This window comes from Neoarius graeffei, chromosome 4 (genome assembly GCF_027579695.1).
Source record: "Neoarius graeffei isolate fNeoGra1 chromosome 4, fNeoGra1.pri, whole genome shotgun sequence".
Lineage (NCBI taxonomy): Eukaryota > Metazoa > Chordata > Actinopteri > Siluriformes > Ariidae > Neoarius > Neoarius graeffei.
In genome coordinates, this window is record NC_083572.1 from 33,934,998 (window position 1) to 33,949,264 (window position 14,267).

General features: G+C 40.3%; 1 protein-coding gene across 1 annotated transcript in view; it reads right to left on the reverse strand.

Annotated features, from left to right (window-relative positions):
- ahcy (adenosylhomocysteinase) overlaps positions 1-7,694 on the reverse strand; it is a 71,151-nt gene extending 63,457 nt beyond the window's left edge. The window contains exon 1 of the mRNA XM_060919147.1: positions 7,584-7,694. Coding sequence (XP_060775130.1) covers positions 7,584-7,611 — 28 coding nt within the window. The 5' untranslated portion in view covers positions 7,612-7,694. The remainder of the gene's footprint in view (positions 1-7,583) is intronic.
- Between the last annotated feature and the right edge of the window lie 6,573 nt (positions 7,695-14,267).

Genomic DNA, 14,267 nt, shown 5'->3' on the forward strand with positions numbered 1-14,267 from the left:
AGATGTACAGCGCGTAAATGCCAAAGTTGCGTTTTAAAAAAATTAAGGAGTTCATTTTCCGTACGATAAGTCGGTATATTGAATATCGCGACAGGCCTAATCAAATTCACCAATATTTCATGATATCCTTGTCAAAACCTACTTTGTTTCTTACCCTTTCATTTGACAGTTGCCATTTTGTATCTAAACCAGTCCTTCTCAAATAGTGGGGGCGCGGTACGATGCCAGGGGGGCGCGTGTGACCCCAGGGAACATGCTTTTGCCGTACTAGAATAAAGTGTAATTGCACATCCACTACAGTAGGTGGCAGTGGCGCTCATTGGCTCATTGTCAGCGTGCGCGGGGAGTATTAGCACTATGGGGTAGGGTTTTTTTGCGTACACACAGCACAGAGCAGGAGATATGAAGTGCAGTGAACAAACCATCAAGACACCACGGAAAAATATTTCACAGGGATGAAAAGAAAGGCAGAGAGAGACAGAGATAATGAGAAACGACAGTCTCATGAAAGCTAAGACGAGGAAATATGACGAAGCGCATGTAGCGCTTGGCTTCACTGTGACTGTTTATAAATGTTTATAGTTTAAATAAGGTTTTTTTTGCTGCAAATTGCAAGCACTTTGATGGACTTTAAATCTTTTCTGTTACAGACTAAAAAAACAATGTTAATAATAAAGTTATTCTTTGTTGCAAGTTGATCTACATTTCTTTTTTGTTTTCTTTAATGTTAATAAGGATACAATGTTATGCAGAGGTGTACTTATAAGTACACCTAACACCATTGTTATAAGTCTTAATTTTATAGACAAATTATACTATTTATAGTCGCGGCGGAGAGTGGAGGGGCGCGAAATGTTTTCTTCTTCCGGGGGGGGAGGGGGCGTAACAGAAAATAATTGATAAGCACTGATCTAAACGCACTTTTGAGAAGTCACGAGGCGTTGATAATAGCGATCACTTTCACCAGTGTCCACCATCAAAGACACCCTGTGGAATTAAGTGACATTTGTGTAACATCGTTGAAGTAGATGAACTTTAAAAAAAAAAAAGGGCTGTGATCATTTTTTTTCTGATTCATAAAAGAATGGAATGCTTAAGAGTATTTGGAATCCTACAGCAATAAATTAGACCACAATTATATTCCTAGCATATAAAAAATTGCATGCTTGAAATATTCAGGTTTTTTTTTTAAGGTTGGTGGAAAGCTCTACCACATTACAATATTAGTAGACATTTTATATTTTGGTTTGAGGAATGACATGCAACTTTCAACCTGGATTTTCATGTGGTTACAATGTCAATTGCCTATTGACATTTATTGGTAAACTACACTAGAAATTAGGGCTGTGCCGATAGACGATGCCATCGTCCATCGACGATGGTGGTCATCCATCACGATGGAGAGCCACCATCGTGATACCACGCCCCCTCCTGTCATAATCATGCATATACGGTATCATCTGGGCCTATTTAACCTAAAAAGTTAGTTTTTTGTTAGTTTAGTTAGTTAGTTTTGTTTAATATATAAATATATAACATAAATACATAATTATATAAATCATTATAAAGTAATATCCTATTACCACTTGTTCACGTAGGCTATGGTGCAGGGACGTGCTAGTGAACATAACATGTGGTTACACAAATACAGTATGCTACTAATAATAAATTTTGACTTCATTTTTTAGCCTACACTATACTTTTAATGTAAAATTTGTCATGTTGTTCAAACAAATAGCCACTATTAACAGTCGGGAAATATTTCACCTTATCAAACGGCAGTGAAGCGCAGACTTCGGCAGAAGTCAAATAACTTTTTAATCTGGTAAATAGGCCTACTTTCAGACACAAAATGGTCCACTCTAAGCCATAATGTCAAACCAAATGGAAGTATGAAGGTGATTCTGACAAATGTAAAGACAGTTAAAAAAAAAAATATTATATATATATATATATATATATATATATATATATATATATATATATATATATATATATAAAATCATGATTTTAAAAGCTGGTGCAATAATACACTAATAAATTGGAAAAATTAGCGCGTTCAAGTGCGCACTAAAGGCCGAAACGCATCTTCAATTGATATGGTGTAAATAAACAATGAGTAATAGCTTAAGTGTAGTTTCTTCTCATAGTTTGAATACTAGTCTTTCATTGTTAGAGCAGATTAATATCTTGCCGTGATCAGTGAGTGCTCGGGGAGGTTCATTTCCACCTGCGCTTTGCGCAGCTCATTTCTCCGAAGCCAGCTGTGCGCAAACGCAGTGTTGACTGCTCGGCAAACTCCAAACGCTCGGTCTGTACTGGCCCTCTGTTGCGCAAGCGAGTTGGTTATGGCCAGGTTCAAATTGTGCCCAAAACAACTTAACCACGGCCATTTCAATTGCCTGATGGCTGTGACAATATTCGCCCCGTTGTTATACAGGCGATCTTTTTCTCCTCTATTTTCCATTCGGCAAGTGTCTCGCGCAGTGCGTCTTCTAAATTGTCCGCTGAATGTGTCTCTGGCATGAAACTCATCTGCAGGCATTTGGACTGCATTGCCCACTCTCGGTCCACATAATGTACGGTAGCTGACATATAGGGCATCATGTTGCAGCTGGACCACATATCCGTGATCAAGGCCAAATATTCCACATCACCTAGCGCTTTTTTTTTCTTAACGTGCCAAAGCCTCGGATGAGTATCTAATGCTTTTAATAATAATAATAATAATAATAATAATAATAAATTTAATAATGTGGTATTAAAATCCCCCCCCGGCCCACGATATGATCGTCCATCACGATGTTTGCACTGTAAACATCGTCGATGCCAATTAAGGGGACATCGCACAGCCCTACTAGAAATGAATACAAACAACGAATGATTAACAAAATGTGATCTACGAAAATACTTAGAAAGTGGAAAAGACTTTGACACAGGTTAAAGATTATCAGTTTATTTGTTTACAAACATTAGAATTACTGCCTCATTTATGTAAACACCGACATCAATATATTTATATAAAAAGATGTTCTGTGCTAAGTCAACATAAAACAAGTTTTAAAAAAAATTTAGCTTAATACCACATATGAATTTTATATATATATATATCCGTCTCAGAAACTGGTCTCTCATTTGGGACATTATGGTCAAAAAATAAATTCTAATTGTACTTTTTTTTTTGCATTTACCCAACACTCAATGTTTCTTTTGTCATGTTTAATAAGAATAAAGATAGTATCTTGCTTATCTGGCCTCCGCTGTGGAAATTATTTTTGATTACAATTCAAATGCTTTTGTAAAATTGATTTACATATAAAATAACTACATCGTGAAGAATTAAAGCCCCTCCTTCACAGATGAGTGAAAATATTGAATAAATTTCCTCTTTTTGATTGCTTGGGTTAAAAATGCCAAGTTATGATGACTGGATTGATTATACACTTAAATATGAATAATAGGATACATTTTGGGTATTTGAGATGGCGAAGTAGGACACAATGGAAAAAAATCAAGAACACACCGGAAAGATGAGAATAACAGCGCTGGTAAAAAAGAACAGAGACTGTACCAGCTGAAAGTCGCATGGGTCTCTGCTGCGGCGCTCAAGCAACGGGACATCACTACCGCACCAGACGGAGCGCGAGGTGGGACAAAATGACTGGCCGTAGATTCTATCAAAAGTTCGATCTAAATTGACCATGGTTGCAAGATATTGGCCAAAAATACACAAACACTATGAAATATGAAAATAAGGGCGTATTCACACCTACATTGCTTGGTCCGGACCAAACGAACCAAATTTCCCTTAGTCCGGATCTTTTGGGTTGGTCTGAATACAAACCACCGAACTCTGGTCCGGACCAAACAAGCGGACCGAGACCGAGCTGCAAGGTCGGACTCGGTCCGGACCAAAGGAACTCTGGTGCGGACCCAATCTGACAGTTTTGCTTTTTTGTACCTCGGGAGCTTCCGTCGTTTGTCGAGCATTATGGGAAACAGAGTCTTGACACTCCACCGCAAAGTGCAAACACTGTTTCAGTTGTCAAGGGAACCTTACAACAGTCGTTCAGTCATTCAGACCAGTGGTAGGCTAGACTACAGAGTACAAAAAATGAGTAGGGGGCAAACGTGGGCCGAGGAAGAAATGCGTACCCTTGTGGATATGGGCAGATGTCCACATATCTGAGCTTTTGGAGAGAACACACAAAAATGCCGACGTGTTTGCTGTATTCAGTGAGAAAATGAAGGAGAAGGGGTTCACACGCTCCCCAGAACAATGTTGGCTAAAAGTGAAGAAACTCCGTCAGACCTACATTAAAATCAGGGACATTCTTTCAAAAAGTGGCGGTACTAGCGACGCAAAAAAGAAATTCATCTATTACGATGGATAAGGCGAATATCCCGACACATACCTCCTCCGTCTTGCGTGAAGAGCCAGAACTGTCAACATGATGTGCGCTCATCAGCGCTATCCTCCGTAGCCGCCTTGCCCTTTGAAGTCGTCGTTGATAAATTACTTGTACAACAGCATAGTAATCGCACAATTGTGAAAACAGTAAAAACTGGAAAAAACATATAGCTTTGATGACATTAAAAAGAATAACAGCACGGAAAGCCTCCATGACTACTTTTGAACTTAACGCTTTGTGCGCATGTCGTCTCTGACCAATAGCTGAACGACCTCAGGGCGCGTGGCTTTGTTGACAGATTTTGGTCCGCTTACTAAAATGTACAGTGTGAAAGCGAACCGCACCAAAATGAAAAAATAAAAAAAACATTTGGTTCAGACCAAAGCAAGTAAACTATTGAACTATCCTGGTCTGAATACACCCTGAGATGAAAGAAAGTTCTATTGCCTTATACTGCAGAACTAAAACAAAATAAAACTGTCAAAACTCACCTTTTCAGTGATAACACCCGAACAGATCACTTGTGTAACAGAAAGACCGCAAATGGAAGCATGATCAACTTCTAACTGCTGGAGTGGAAAATTCCATTCTACACATGCAAATTGTTAATGTGTGTCCTTCCCCACACACATAACATGCTACGATAAAAAATAGACCACAACTCATTTTATAGCTCAGAAATTCATATAAGCCCAGCTACCACTGTAACATTCTGTAAGAAACATATTCCAGGGCTCGAAATTCATATATATTTTTTCACCAGCCAGCCAGACTAGTTACCTTCCAAAGTAACTAGCCAAACAGAAATCAACTCGCCAAAATTTGTTCATGTATGAATTTTACTTCTGTCAAAAACAACAAGAGTAGTTACCATTGTTCATGACTAATGTGCATTTATTTCAAGACCTGAGTATTTTGATACTTTTTTTTGCACACTTCACAAATTGGCATTTGCTGTTCCACATCCTCCTCGCGATATCCAAAAAAATGCCAGATGACTGACCCCTTACTAGTTCTTTTAGGAACCAATTCGTCCGCTTCCATTTTTAATTTGTCGCTGAAATTGACAGAGCTTACACGGTAGCCTATGCAACACCAGCAATTGCACGAACTGAGTCAGCGCTGTAAACCGAAACTAGAAAATCTTCCCGCAAGTTCCTTTCAGCACCGAGATGTCGCCCGGGATTGGTTGGCGAGTGCGTGACGTTATTGTTTTTTTACCCTTAGGCAGCCTCTCACGTTACTGCCTGAGGGACAGGGAGAAAACCACCAGAAAATGTTTTAAACAAACGCAACAAACACGAAACAAACGCAAGTCGGCAGATGACCATAAAATACTCGGTAGTTACGATATAATAATTATATGTATCTCACACAATTTTCAGAGATATCGAGTATATTTGATATATCGCACAGCCCTAGTCTGAATCTTTGCTTCATATATTTTTTTTTCTTCAACTAGCCGGCCGGGCTGGTTAGTGACAGGAATTACCCGTCAAATGACAAATTAAGACGCTTCGGGCGACTGGACCAGCGCGAATTTCGAGCCCTGTATTCTACACCTAACTTTCAGCTTTCGTTTTAAAAAACAAAATCGCAGCTTTATAACTAAATTTTCATATGGCATAGTGATTTTGAAGTTACTACTTTTGGTGAGGTAGTGACCTTGACCCTGAGGCTTTCCATTTAGATCAAAACACACGATCGTATTGGTTTTGGGCATGCGGAAAATGCAGTTACAACGGTGATCAAATATTTTGCATGATGTTTTATTACAGTTATGATTATTCTGTGAGCACACCAATCCTTAGGTGTATAAAGTTACAACTTAAAATACAATTAGCGATAACTGTAGACTTTTCAGTGGACTACAACCTTTTTAAGGGAATGCGATGTAGTCAACCATTTATCATGTCCCAGATCAAGCCACCATTTTCCACAAACTTACAACAAATTCTGAATATTCACATCAAAGATAGTTTTACCTGTATTATTTCTTTCATTTTATTTCAAATTAAAACCATCACCACCATTCAAAACCATATAGTTTATTGACTGAGTATATTTAGTGGGATACCCCCACAGCACCCAGTTTCTGAGACAGACTCATATATAAATGAGCCGGATGTCCATAATTGTGGAACGGTGTCACGTGATCTGATTATGCCAAGTCATCTGGAATCAACCCTTCCCCCAGTGGAAGTTTGAGTAATTATTCATGCACAATTTACGTATTGAAACTACTCTTAATGTTACAATGGCCAAAAGATCGTTAAAGTGTCGATAATTGTAGACGCCGCTCTAGTCTACAAAGTAGTGTTTTAGCAGATTGCATACAGTTACAGTGCATGTTAATGTAGTAGAATAAGAATTAACAGCAACAGAATGGTCGCTTTCTTGCTGGAAATAATCATCAAGCTTGTTATAAGTTTAATGACTGGTTCATAAAACGTTTCCATGCTATGGCGTGTGCAAGTCAAACAGGTAAAACACGAAACAGGTATGGCTATTCTCTTAAATCTTGTTTATTTCAAATCAAGTAATTAATTACAACCAAAATAAATAAATAGCGAAAGAAAATGTTACAAGTTTGGTTCAGTTATGAAACAAATCCAGCGCTCACAATAAATTCAAAAGTATTCACTTCGAATTCTGCGTTAATAACGGTCCATGAGTTCCAACGAAACAAAGCGGTGCATTATGGTAATATGATTTACGGGTGCCGAGTAGCTCCATGTGCGATATTAAAAAAAACTTCCAACATGGCTGTCGCCACTCTTTCAGAGCTTCAAAAATAGAAAAGTGGCCAGGTAACATCGATACGTCTCCGCACGGTTCTTGTCTAACGTCCAAAGACAAATTATCGCTCATTAAATCACTAATTCACCTCCACTGTGTGAAGCTGCAAGCCCTGTCTTGGGTCAGCTTTCTCAGCCATGTCACATGCACTTCCATATCGGAAACTGCCGACATTTTCGAAACAACAATAATAAAGCCTGTACTCGCTTCTCGAGTAAACTGAATGTACACAAATAAATGCAGACATGCATAAGGTGCTTTTCTGCAGCGGAAATTATTTCACTCAGGTAGCTGTGAAATGCATGATCACGCTAGCTCCAGAGGTAAAAATGAAACGAAGCATTTCTGTGCATAGACTGTAAAGCTACTAACCGACTTTGAAGGGTAGCTTGTCACACATCTTAGTTTGTCCTGAAGTGAGTCGTTGAACGAGTGTAAGCACCAACACGGCTGCGGACGTGATCGAAAAGAGAAACACCCACCCAAGGAAGTCGTATATAAGTCGCTAGAACCGCCTTGATGTATATTCATGAGCTTGTGCGACCAATCTGAGCTACGGCCTCAAGAAACCTTTCCACGCCCCTTTCACTTGGAACAGCAGCCGCTGTTTTCAAATTTCTTCCTACCCACAAAAATGTCCAACCCGAGTTAACTGGCAAGCACACAATTAATCGTTCGTTGTTTCATACACGCCCTTAAATATATGCTGCCATCGAATTAACTGAATGCCCTCCTCTGAATACCTTATCAAACTACTACAGAGCACATTTATAGCTCTTCGTAAATAGTTTGTGCTATTTTGTCATCCTTTAAAGTTTTTTTGAGGGGGAAATTGCTACAAAACTACCTAATTTGATAAGATTTTCTGATAATGTTTAATTTTTTGGGGGGGGAGAAAATGCTTCCAGCATGAAACAGCGTATTTTGATCTATTTTATGAAAAGAAAATGCCTTATTGTTTAAAATATATAAAGAAACATGAATTTGGAGGTGTGCAAAAGTCAAGTGCACACAAGAACAAACCCTGAAACCCTTCGTAGGGTGTCTTAATGGGTCTAGCAACAACAACAATAATAATAATAATAATAATAATCATCGGCGGCACGGTGGTGTAGTGGTTAGCGCTGTCGCCTCACAGCAAGAAGGTCCTGGGTTCGAGCCCTGGGGCCGGCGAGAGCCTTTCTGTGTGGAGTTTGCATGTTCTCCCCGTGTCCGCGTGGGTTTCCTCCAGGTGCTCCGGTTTCCCCCACAGTCCAAAGACATGCAGGTTAGGTTAACTGGTGACTCTAAATTGACCATAGGTGTGAATAAGAATGGTTGTCTGTGTCTATGTGTCAGCCCTGTGATGACCTGGCGACTTGTCCAGGGTGTACCCCGCCTTTCACCCGTAGTCAGCTGGGATAGGCTCCAGCTTGCCTGCGACCCTGTAGAAGGATAAAGCGGCTAGAGATAATGAGATGAGATGAGATAATAATCATCGGCGGCACGGTGGTGTAGTGGTTAGCGCTGTCGCCTCACAGCAAGAAGGTCCTGGGTTCGAGCCCTGGGGCCGGCGAGAGCCTTTCTGTGTGGAGTTTGCATGTTCTCCCCGTGTCCGCGTGGGTTTCCTCCGGGTGCTCCGGTTTCCCCCACAGTCCAAAGACATGCAGGTTAGGTTAACTGGTGACTCTAAATTGACCGTAGGTGTGAATGTGAGTGTGAATGGTTGTCTGTATCTATGTGTCAGCCCTGTGATGACCTGGCGACTTGTCCAGGGTGTACCCCGCCTTTCGCCCGTAGCTCCAGCTTGCCTGCGACCCTGTAGAAGGATAAAGCGGCTAGAGATAATGAGATGAGATAATAATAATAATAAATGTATTTATTATTAAAGTATAACGTATTATTAAGGTATGAATAAAATTTATGAGTAATAATACGTTTTATTCATATAGTGCGTGCCACAGACCCAAGGTCACTTTATAGAGCAAACAAAAGAATAAAACTTAAGGATAAAATAGTGAATCAAGGAGGATCTCTGTCTGTCTGTCTGTCTGTCTGTCTGTCTGTCATACAGTGGTGCTTGAAAGTTTGTGAATCCTTTAGAATTTTCATATTTCTGCATAAATATGACCTAAAACATCATCAGATTTTCACACAAGTCCTAAAAGTAGATAAAGAGAACCCAGTTCAACAAATGAGACAAAAATATTATACTTGGTCATTTTATTTATTGAGGAAAATGATCCAATATTACATTATCTGTGAGTGGCAAAAGTATGTGAACATTTGCTTTCAGTATCTGGTGTGACCCCCTTGTGCAGCAATAACTGCAACTAAATGTTTCCGGTAACTGTTGATCAGTCCTGCACACCGGCTTGGAGGAATTTTAGCCCATTCCTCCATTACTCTAGTAGCTCATGCTGGTTATGTATGCACTTTTATGTCCAGAGCTAAACTCTTCAGAAATCAACTAATTGAAGGTCACTGATCAATGTTTGCTTGGTAACACATTTGCCACTGACGGCGAAATTGGCGAAATGGCCACGCCCCCTTTTTAGCGAAGAACTACCAATTACCACCGCTGTATCTCCGGAACCGTTCGGCCTAGAAGGTCAGGTGACCATTCAAAATGTCCGGAATTGCCACATTATTAGGGGTCAGTAATACATTATTATGTCCTAAAACCAATGGTTTTCAATATATTTGCAATAAACTAATTTCTGCATCATACACTACAGTCCTGACCTTTTTTATATTACTTATGTACATTATCCATATTTGTCAGTTTAGTTATGTGGATTTCGACACTTTTTGCCCTTACTACAACCACAAAACACCACACATTTTAAGTTCTTTGCTCTGCAAGTGCATTTCTTGGTACTCATACATGACGTTGGGTATTTGCATGGAGGCGGTAGGTCATCTGGTCTGCATGGTACAGGCAGTATCACAGGAGTTATGCCGCAGTCTGTTGTTTTATATCCAAACTTGAGCGGATCTAGTTTAATCATTAGAGGATTTGGAGCTTCTAACCACAATCTGCACTGCAGAAATGCTCGTTTTATGTGTTCTTGTAGTGTGGAGGAACAGTTCCTCACCACTGAAGGTAAAGATGGAATACGATTGAAGAAGCCTGATAAAGCGTCCCTATCAAGAGAACTGGTCAACCAACTTCCACAAAACAAAAGGAATGTAAAATGTGATGCTCAAATGATAACAGTTGATTTCATGGCACTCGTACGTAGACTACCAATAAAAAAGATGGACATTGAAACATTTGGGCAATTGGCTGAGACTTTATCCAAAATCATTCTTGCTACCGCAGTGGAGTCAACAAGAATAGATATTATTTTTGATGTTTATCAAAAATCATCGATCAAGCAAATGGAACGTGCAGAGAGAAGTTCTGAACAAATCACTATCACCATTAGGTCTGACAACCAGAAGGTACCTGTTGATCTAGACATGTTCTGGAGCTCAATGTTGAACAAAGTGAGGTTCCAAGAGTACTTCTTCAAGTGGATGCTACAAAATATTGTGTCAGATAAGGAAATCTTCTTCGGTGGAGTATATGGTGGTGAATGTAGAAAACTGTTTGCGGGCAAAGAAACAACAATCACAAAGCTCTCAAGCAACCAAGAAGAGGCTGATGACAGAATCATGTTCCATATCAATGATGGTGTAAAACATGGTTTTCAATCGATCTTAGTTGACACACCTGACACAGACGTTTTCGTAAACCTCATCTTCCATTTCAAGAAAACATGGGAACTACAAAAACTCTATGTAAAGCTTGGCAACAGGAAGAACAAGAAGACTGTGCCTGTTCACCTGTTAGTTGATCAACTGAACAGCAATTTGGTGTCGTGTCTACCAGCAATTCACGCATTAAGTGGGTGCGACAGTACCAGCAAGTTGGGTTCAAAGCTGGCTGGCCTGAAAGCTTCAATGGATCTCTCTCTATTGGAAGGGTTTGGTGCAGAGGAATTGTCACTGAAAATGATAAGTAATGCTGAAAAATTCCTTGTAACTGGATTAAAGAAAACCGACTGTTCAACATTTGATGAGTATCGATGGGAGCAGTACCATAATTCTAGGAAAGAACTTGACTTTAACCAGCTTGTGTGCTGTTCCTCCACACTACAAGAACACATAAAACGAGCATATCTGCAGTGCAGATTGTGGTTAGAAGCTCCAAATCCTCTAATGATTAAACTAGATCCGCTCAAGTTTGGATATAAAACAACAGACTTCGGCATAACTCCTGTGATACTGCCTGTACCATGCAGACCAGATGACCTACCGCCTCCATGCAAATGCCCAACGTCATGTATGAGTACCAAGAAATGCACTTGCAGAGCAAAGAACTTAAAATGTGTGGTGTTTTGTGGTTGTAGTAAGGGCAAAAAGTGTCGAAATGCACATAACTAAACTGACAAATATGGATAATGTACATAAGTAATATAAAAAAGGTCAGGACTGTAGTGTACGATGCAGAAATTAGTTTATTGCAAATGTATTGAAAACCATTGGTTTTAGGACATAATAATGTATTACTGACCCCCCATAATGTGGCAATTCCGGACATTTTGAATGGTCACATGACCTTCTAGGCCGAACGGTTCCGGAGATACAGCGGTGGTAATTGGTAGTTCTTCGCTAAAAAGGGGGCGTGGCCATTTCGCCAATTTCGCCGTCAGTGGCAAATGTGTTACCAGGCAAACATTGATCAGTGACCTTCAATTAGTTGATTTCTGAAGAGTTTAGCTCTGGACATAAAAGTGCATACATAACCAGCATGAGCTACTCTAGTACATACAGAACAGCTTCAACTCTGGGATGTTGGTGGGTTTCCTCATATGAACTGCTCGCTTCAGGTCCTTCCACCACATTTTGATTGGATTAAGGTCAGGACTTTGACTTGGCCATTCCAAAAAATTAACTTTATTCTTCTTTAACCATTCTTTGGTAGAACAACTTGTGTGTTTAGGGTCATTGTTTTGCTGCATGACCCACCTTCTCTTGAGATTCAGTTCATGGACAGATGTCCTGACATTTTTCATTTAGAATTCACTGCTATAAGTCAGAATTCATTGTTCCATCAATAATGGCAAGCCGTCCTGGCCCAGATGCAGCAAAACAGGCCCAAACCATGATACTACCACCATCATGTTTCACAGATAGGATATGGTTCTTATGCTGGAATGCAGTGTTTTCCTTTCTCCAAACATAACACTTCTCATTTAAACCAAAAAGTTCTATTTTGGTCTCATCCATCCACAAAACATTTTTTCCAATAGCCTTCTGGCTTGTCCATGTGATCTTTAGCAAACTGCAGATGAGCAGTAATGTTCTTTTTGGAGAGCAGTGGCTTTCTCCTTGCAACCCTGCCATGCACACCATTGTTGTTCAGTGTTCTCCTGATGGTGGACTCATGAACATTAACATTAGCCAATGTGAGAGAGGCCTTCAGTTGCTTAGAAATTACCCTGGGGTCCTTTGTGACCTCGCCGACTATTACACGCCTTGCTCTTGGAGTGATCTTTGTTGGTCGACCACTCCTGAGGAGGGTAACAATGGTCTTGAATTTCCTCCATTTGTACACAATCTGTCTGACTGTGGATTGGTGGAGTCCAGACTCTTTAGAGATGGTTTTGTAACCTTTTCCAGCCTGAGGAACATCAACAATGCTTTTTCTGAGGTCCTCAGAAATCTCCTTTGTTCATGCCATGATACACTTCCACAAACATGTGTTGTGAAGATCAGACTTTGATAGATCCCTGTTCTTTAAATAAAACAGGGTGCCCACTCACACCTGATTGTCATCCCATTGATTGAAAACACCTGACTTTAATTTCACCTTCAAATTAACTGCTAATCCTAGAGGTTCACATACTTTTGCCACTCACAGTTATGTAATATTGGATCATTTTCCTCAATAAATAAATGAGCAAGTGTAATATTTTTGTCTCATTTGTTTAACTGGGTTCCCTTGATCTACGTTTCCGGTTGAGAGTACGTCATGCGCATTCTGGCTGCCGCTTCTCACCGGAGCTTTTTTATTTTATTTTCTCTCTTTTTTTATTTTTACTTTTTATTTTATTTATTTATTTTTTATTTTTTCTGTGTGTTTGTGTAGTCTCATCTCATCTCATTATCTGTAGCCACTTTATCCTGTTCTATAGGGTAGCAGGCAAGCTGGAGCCTATCCCAGCTGACTACGGGCGAAAGGCGGGGTACACCCTGGACAAGTCGCCAGGTCATCACAGGGCTGACACATAGACACAGACAACCATTCACACCTACGGTCAATTTAGAGTCACCAGTTAACCTAACCTGCATGTCTTTGGACTGTGGGGGAAACCAGAGCGTGTTTGTGTAGTGTGATGTTTATTTGAGTGTTTTGTCTGCCGGTTGTGGTGTAGCTCCAGACCCAGTTTTGGGCGTCTGTTCCCTCCAGGCCTTGGTTCGCTGTGGGTGATGCCTGTTCTCCCAGCTAAGGACTGCAGTGAGCTTGTTGCTCATTTTAACATCGTGGTTGTCCAGCGTTCTGTGCTTTAATGCTTGGCGTGATGTTCCGGGCGATGTTGCTCAGTGGCGTCGTGGCGGCTGTGCAGGTGGTTTGGGACACACCAGCGCTCTGCGTGGCGGTGCTTCTGTGCTCGCTTTGTGGATCCATGGTGTGGTGTTCGAGCGATGTTGCTGGCGGCAGCATGGTGGCTGTGCTGGCGGTGTGGGACTTGTTTTCATGCGCCTTTTGGTGGGACTGTGGCTGCTACACCACTGGAATTACATCCTGACCCCTATTTGGTGGACTTTTTTTTCCTGTCTATAATTGTAAAGCGTCCTTGGGTTTTAGAAAGGCGCTATATAAATTGAACCTATTATTATTATTATTATTATTATTATTATTTTAGGACTTGTGTGAAAATCTGATGATGTTTTAGGTCATATTTATGCAGAAATATAGAAAATTCTAAAGGGTTCACAAACTTTCAAGCATCACTGTATATGGAGGGAGTAACAGAAACCACAGGAACAGCAGGATTAAGTTACTGTCACAGCCCTCTGAGCTAC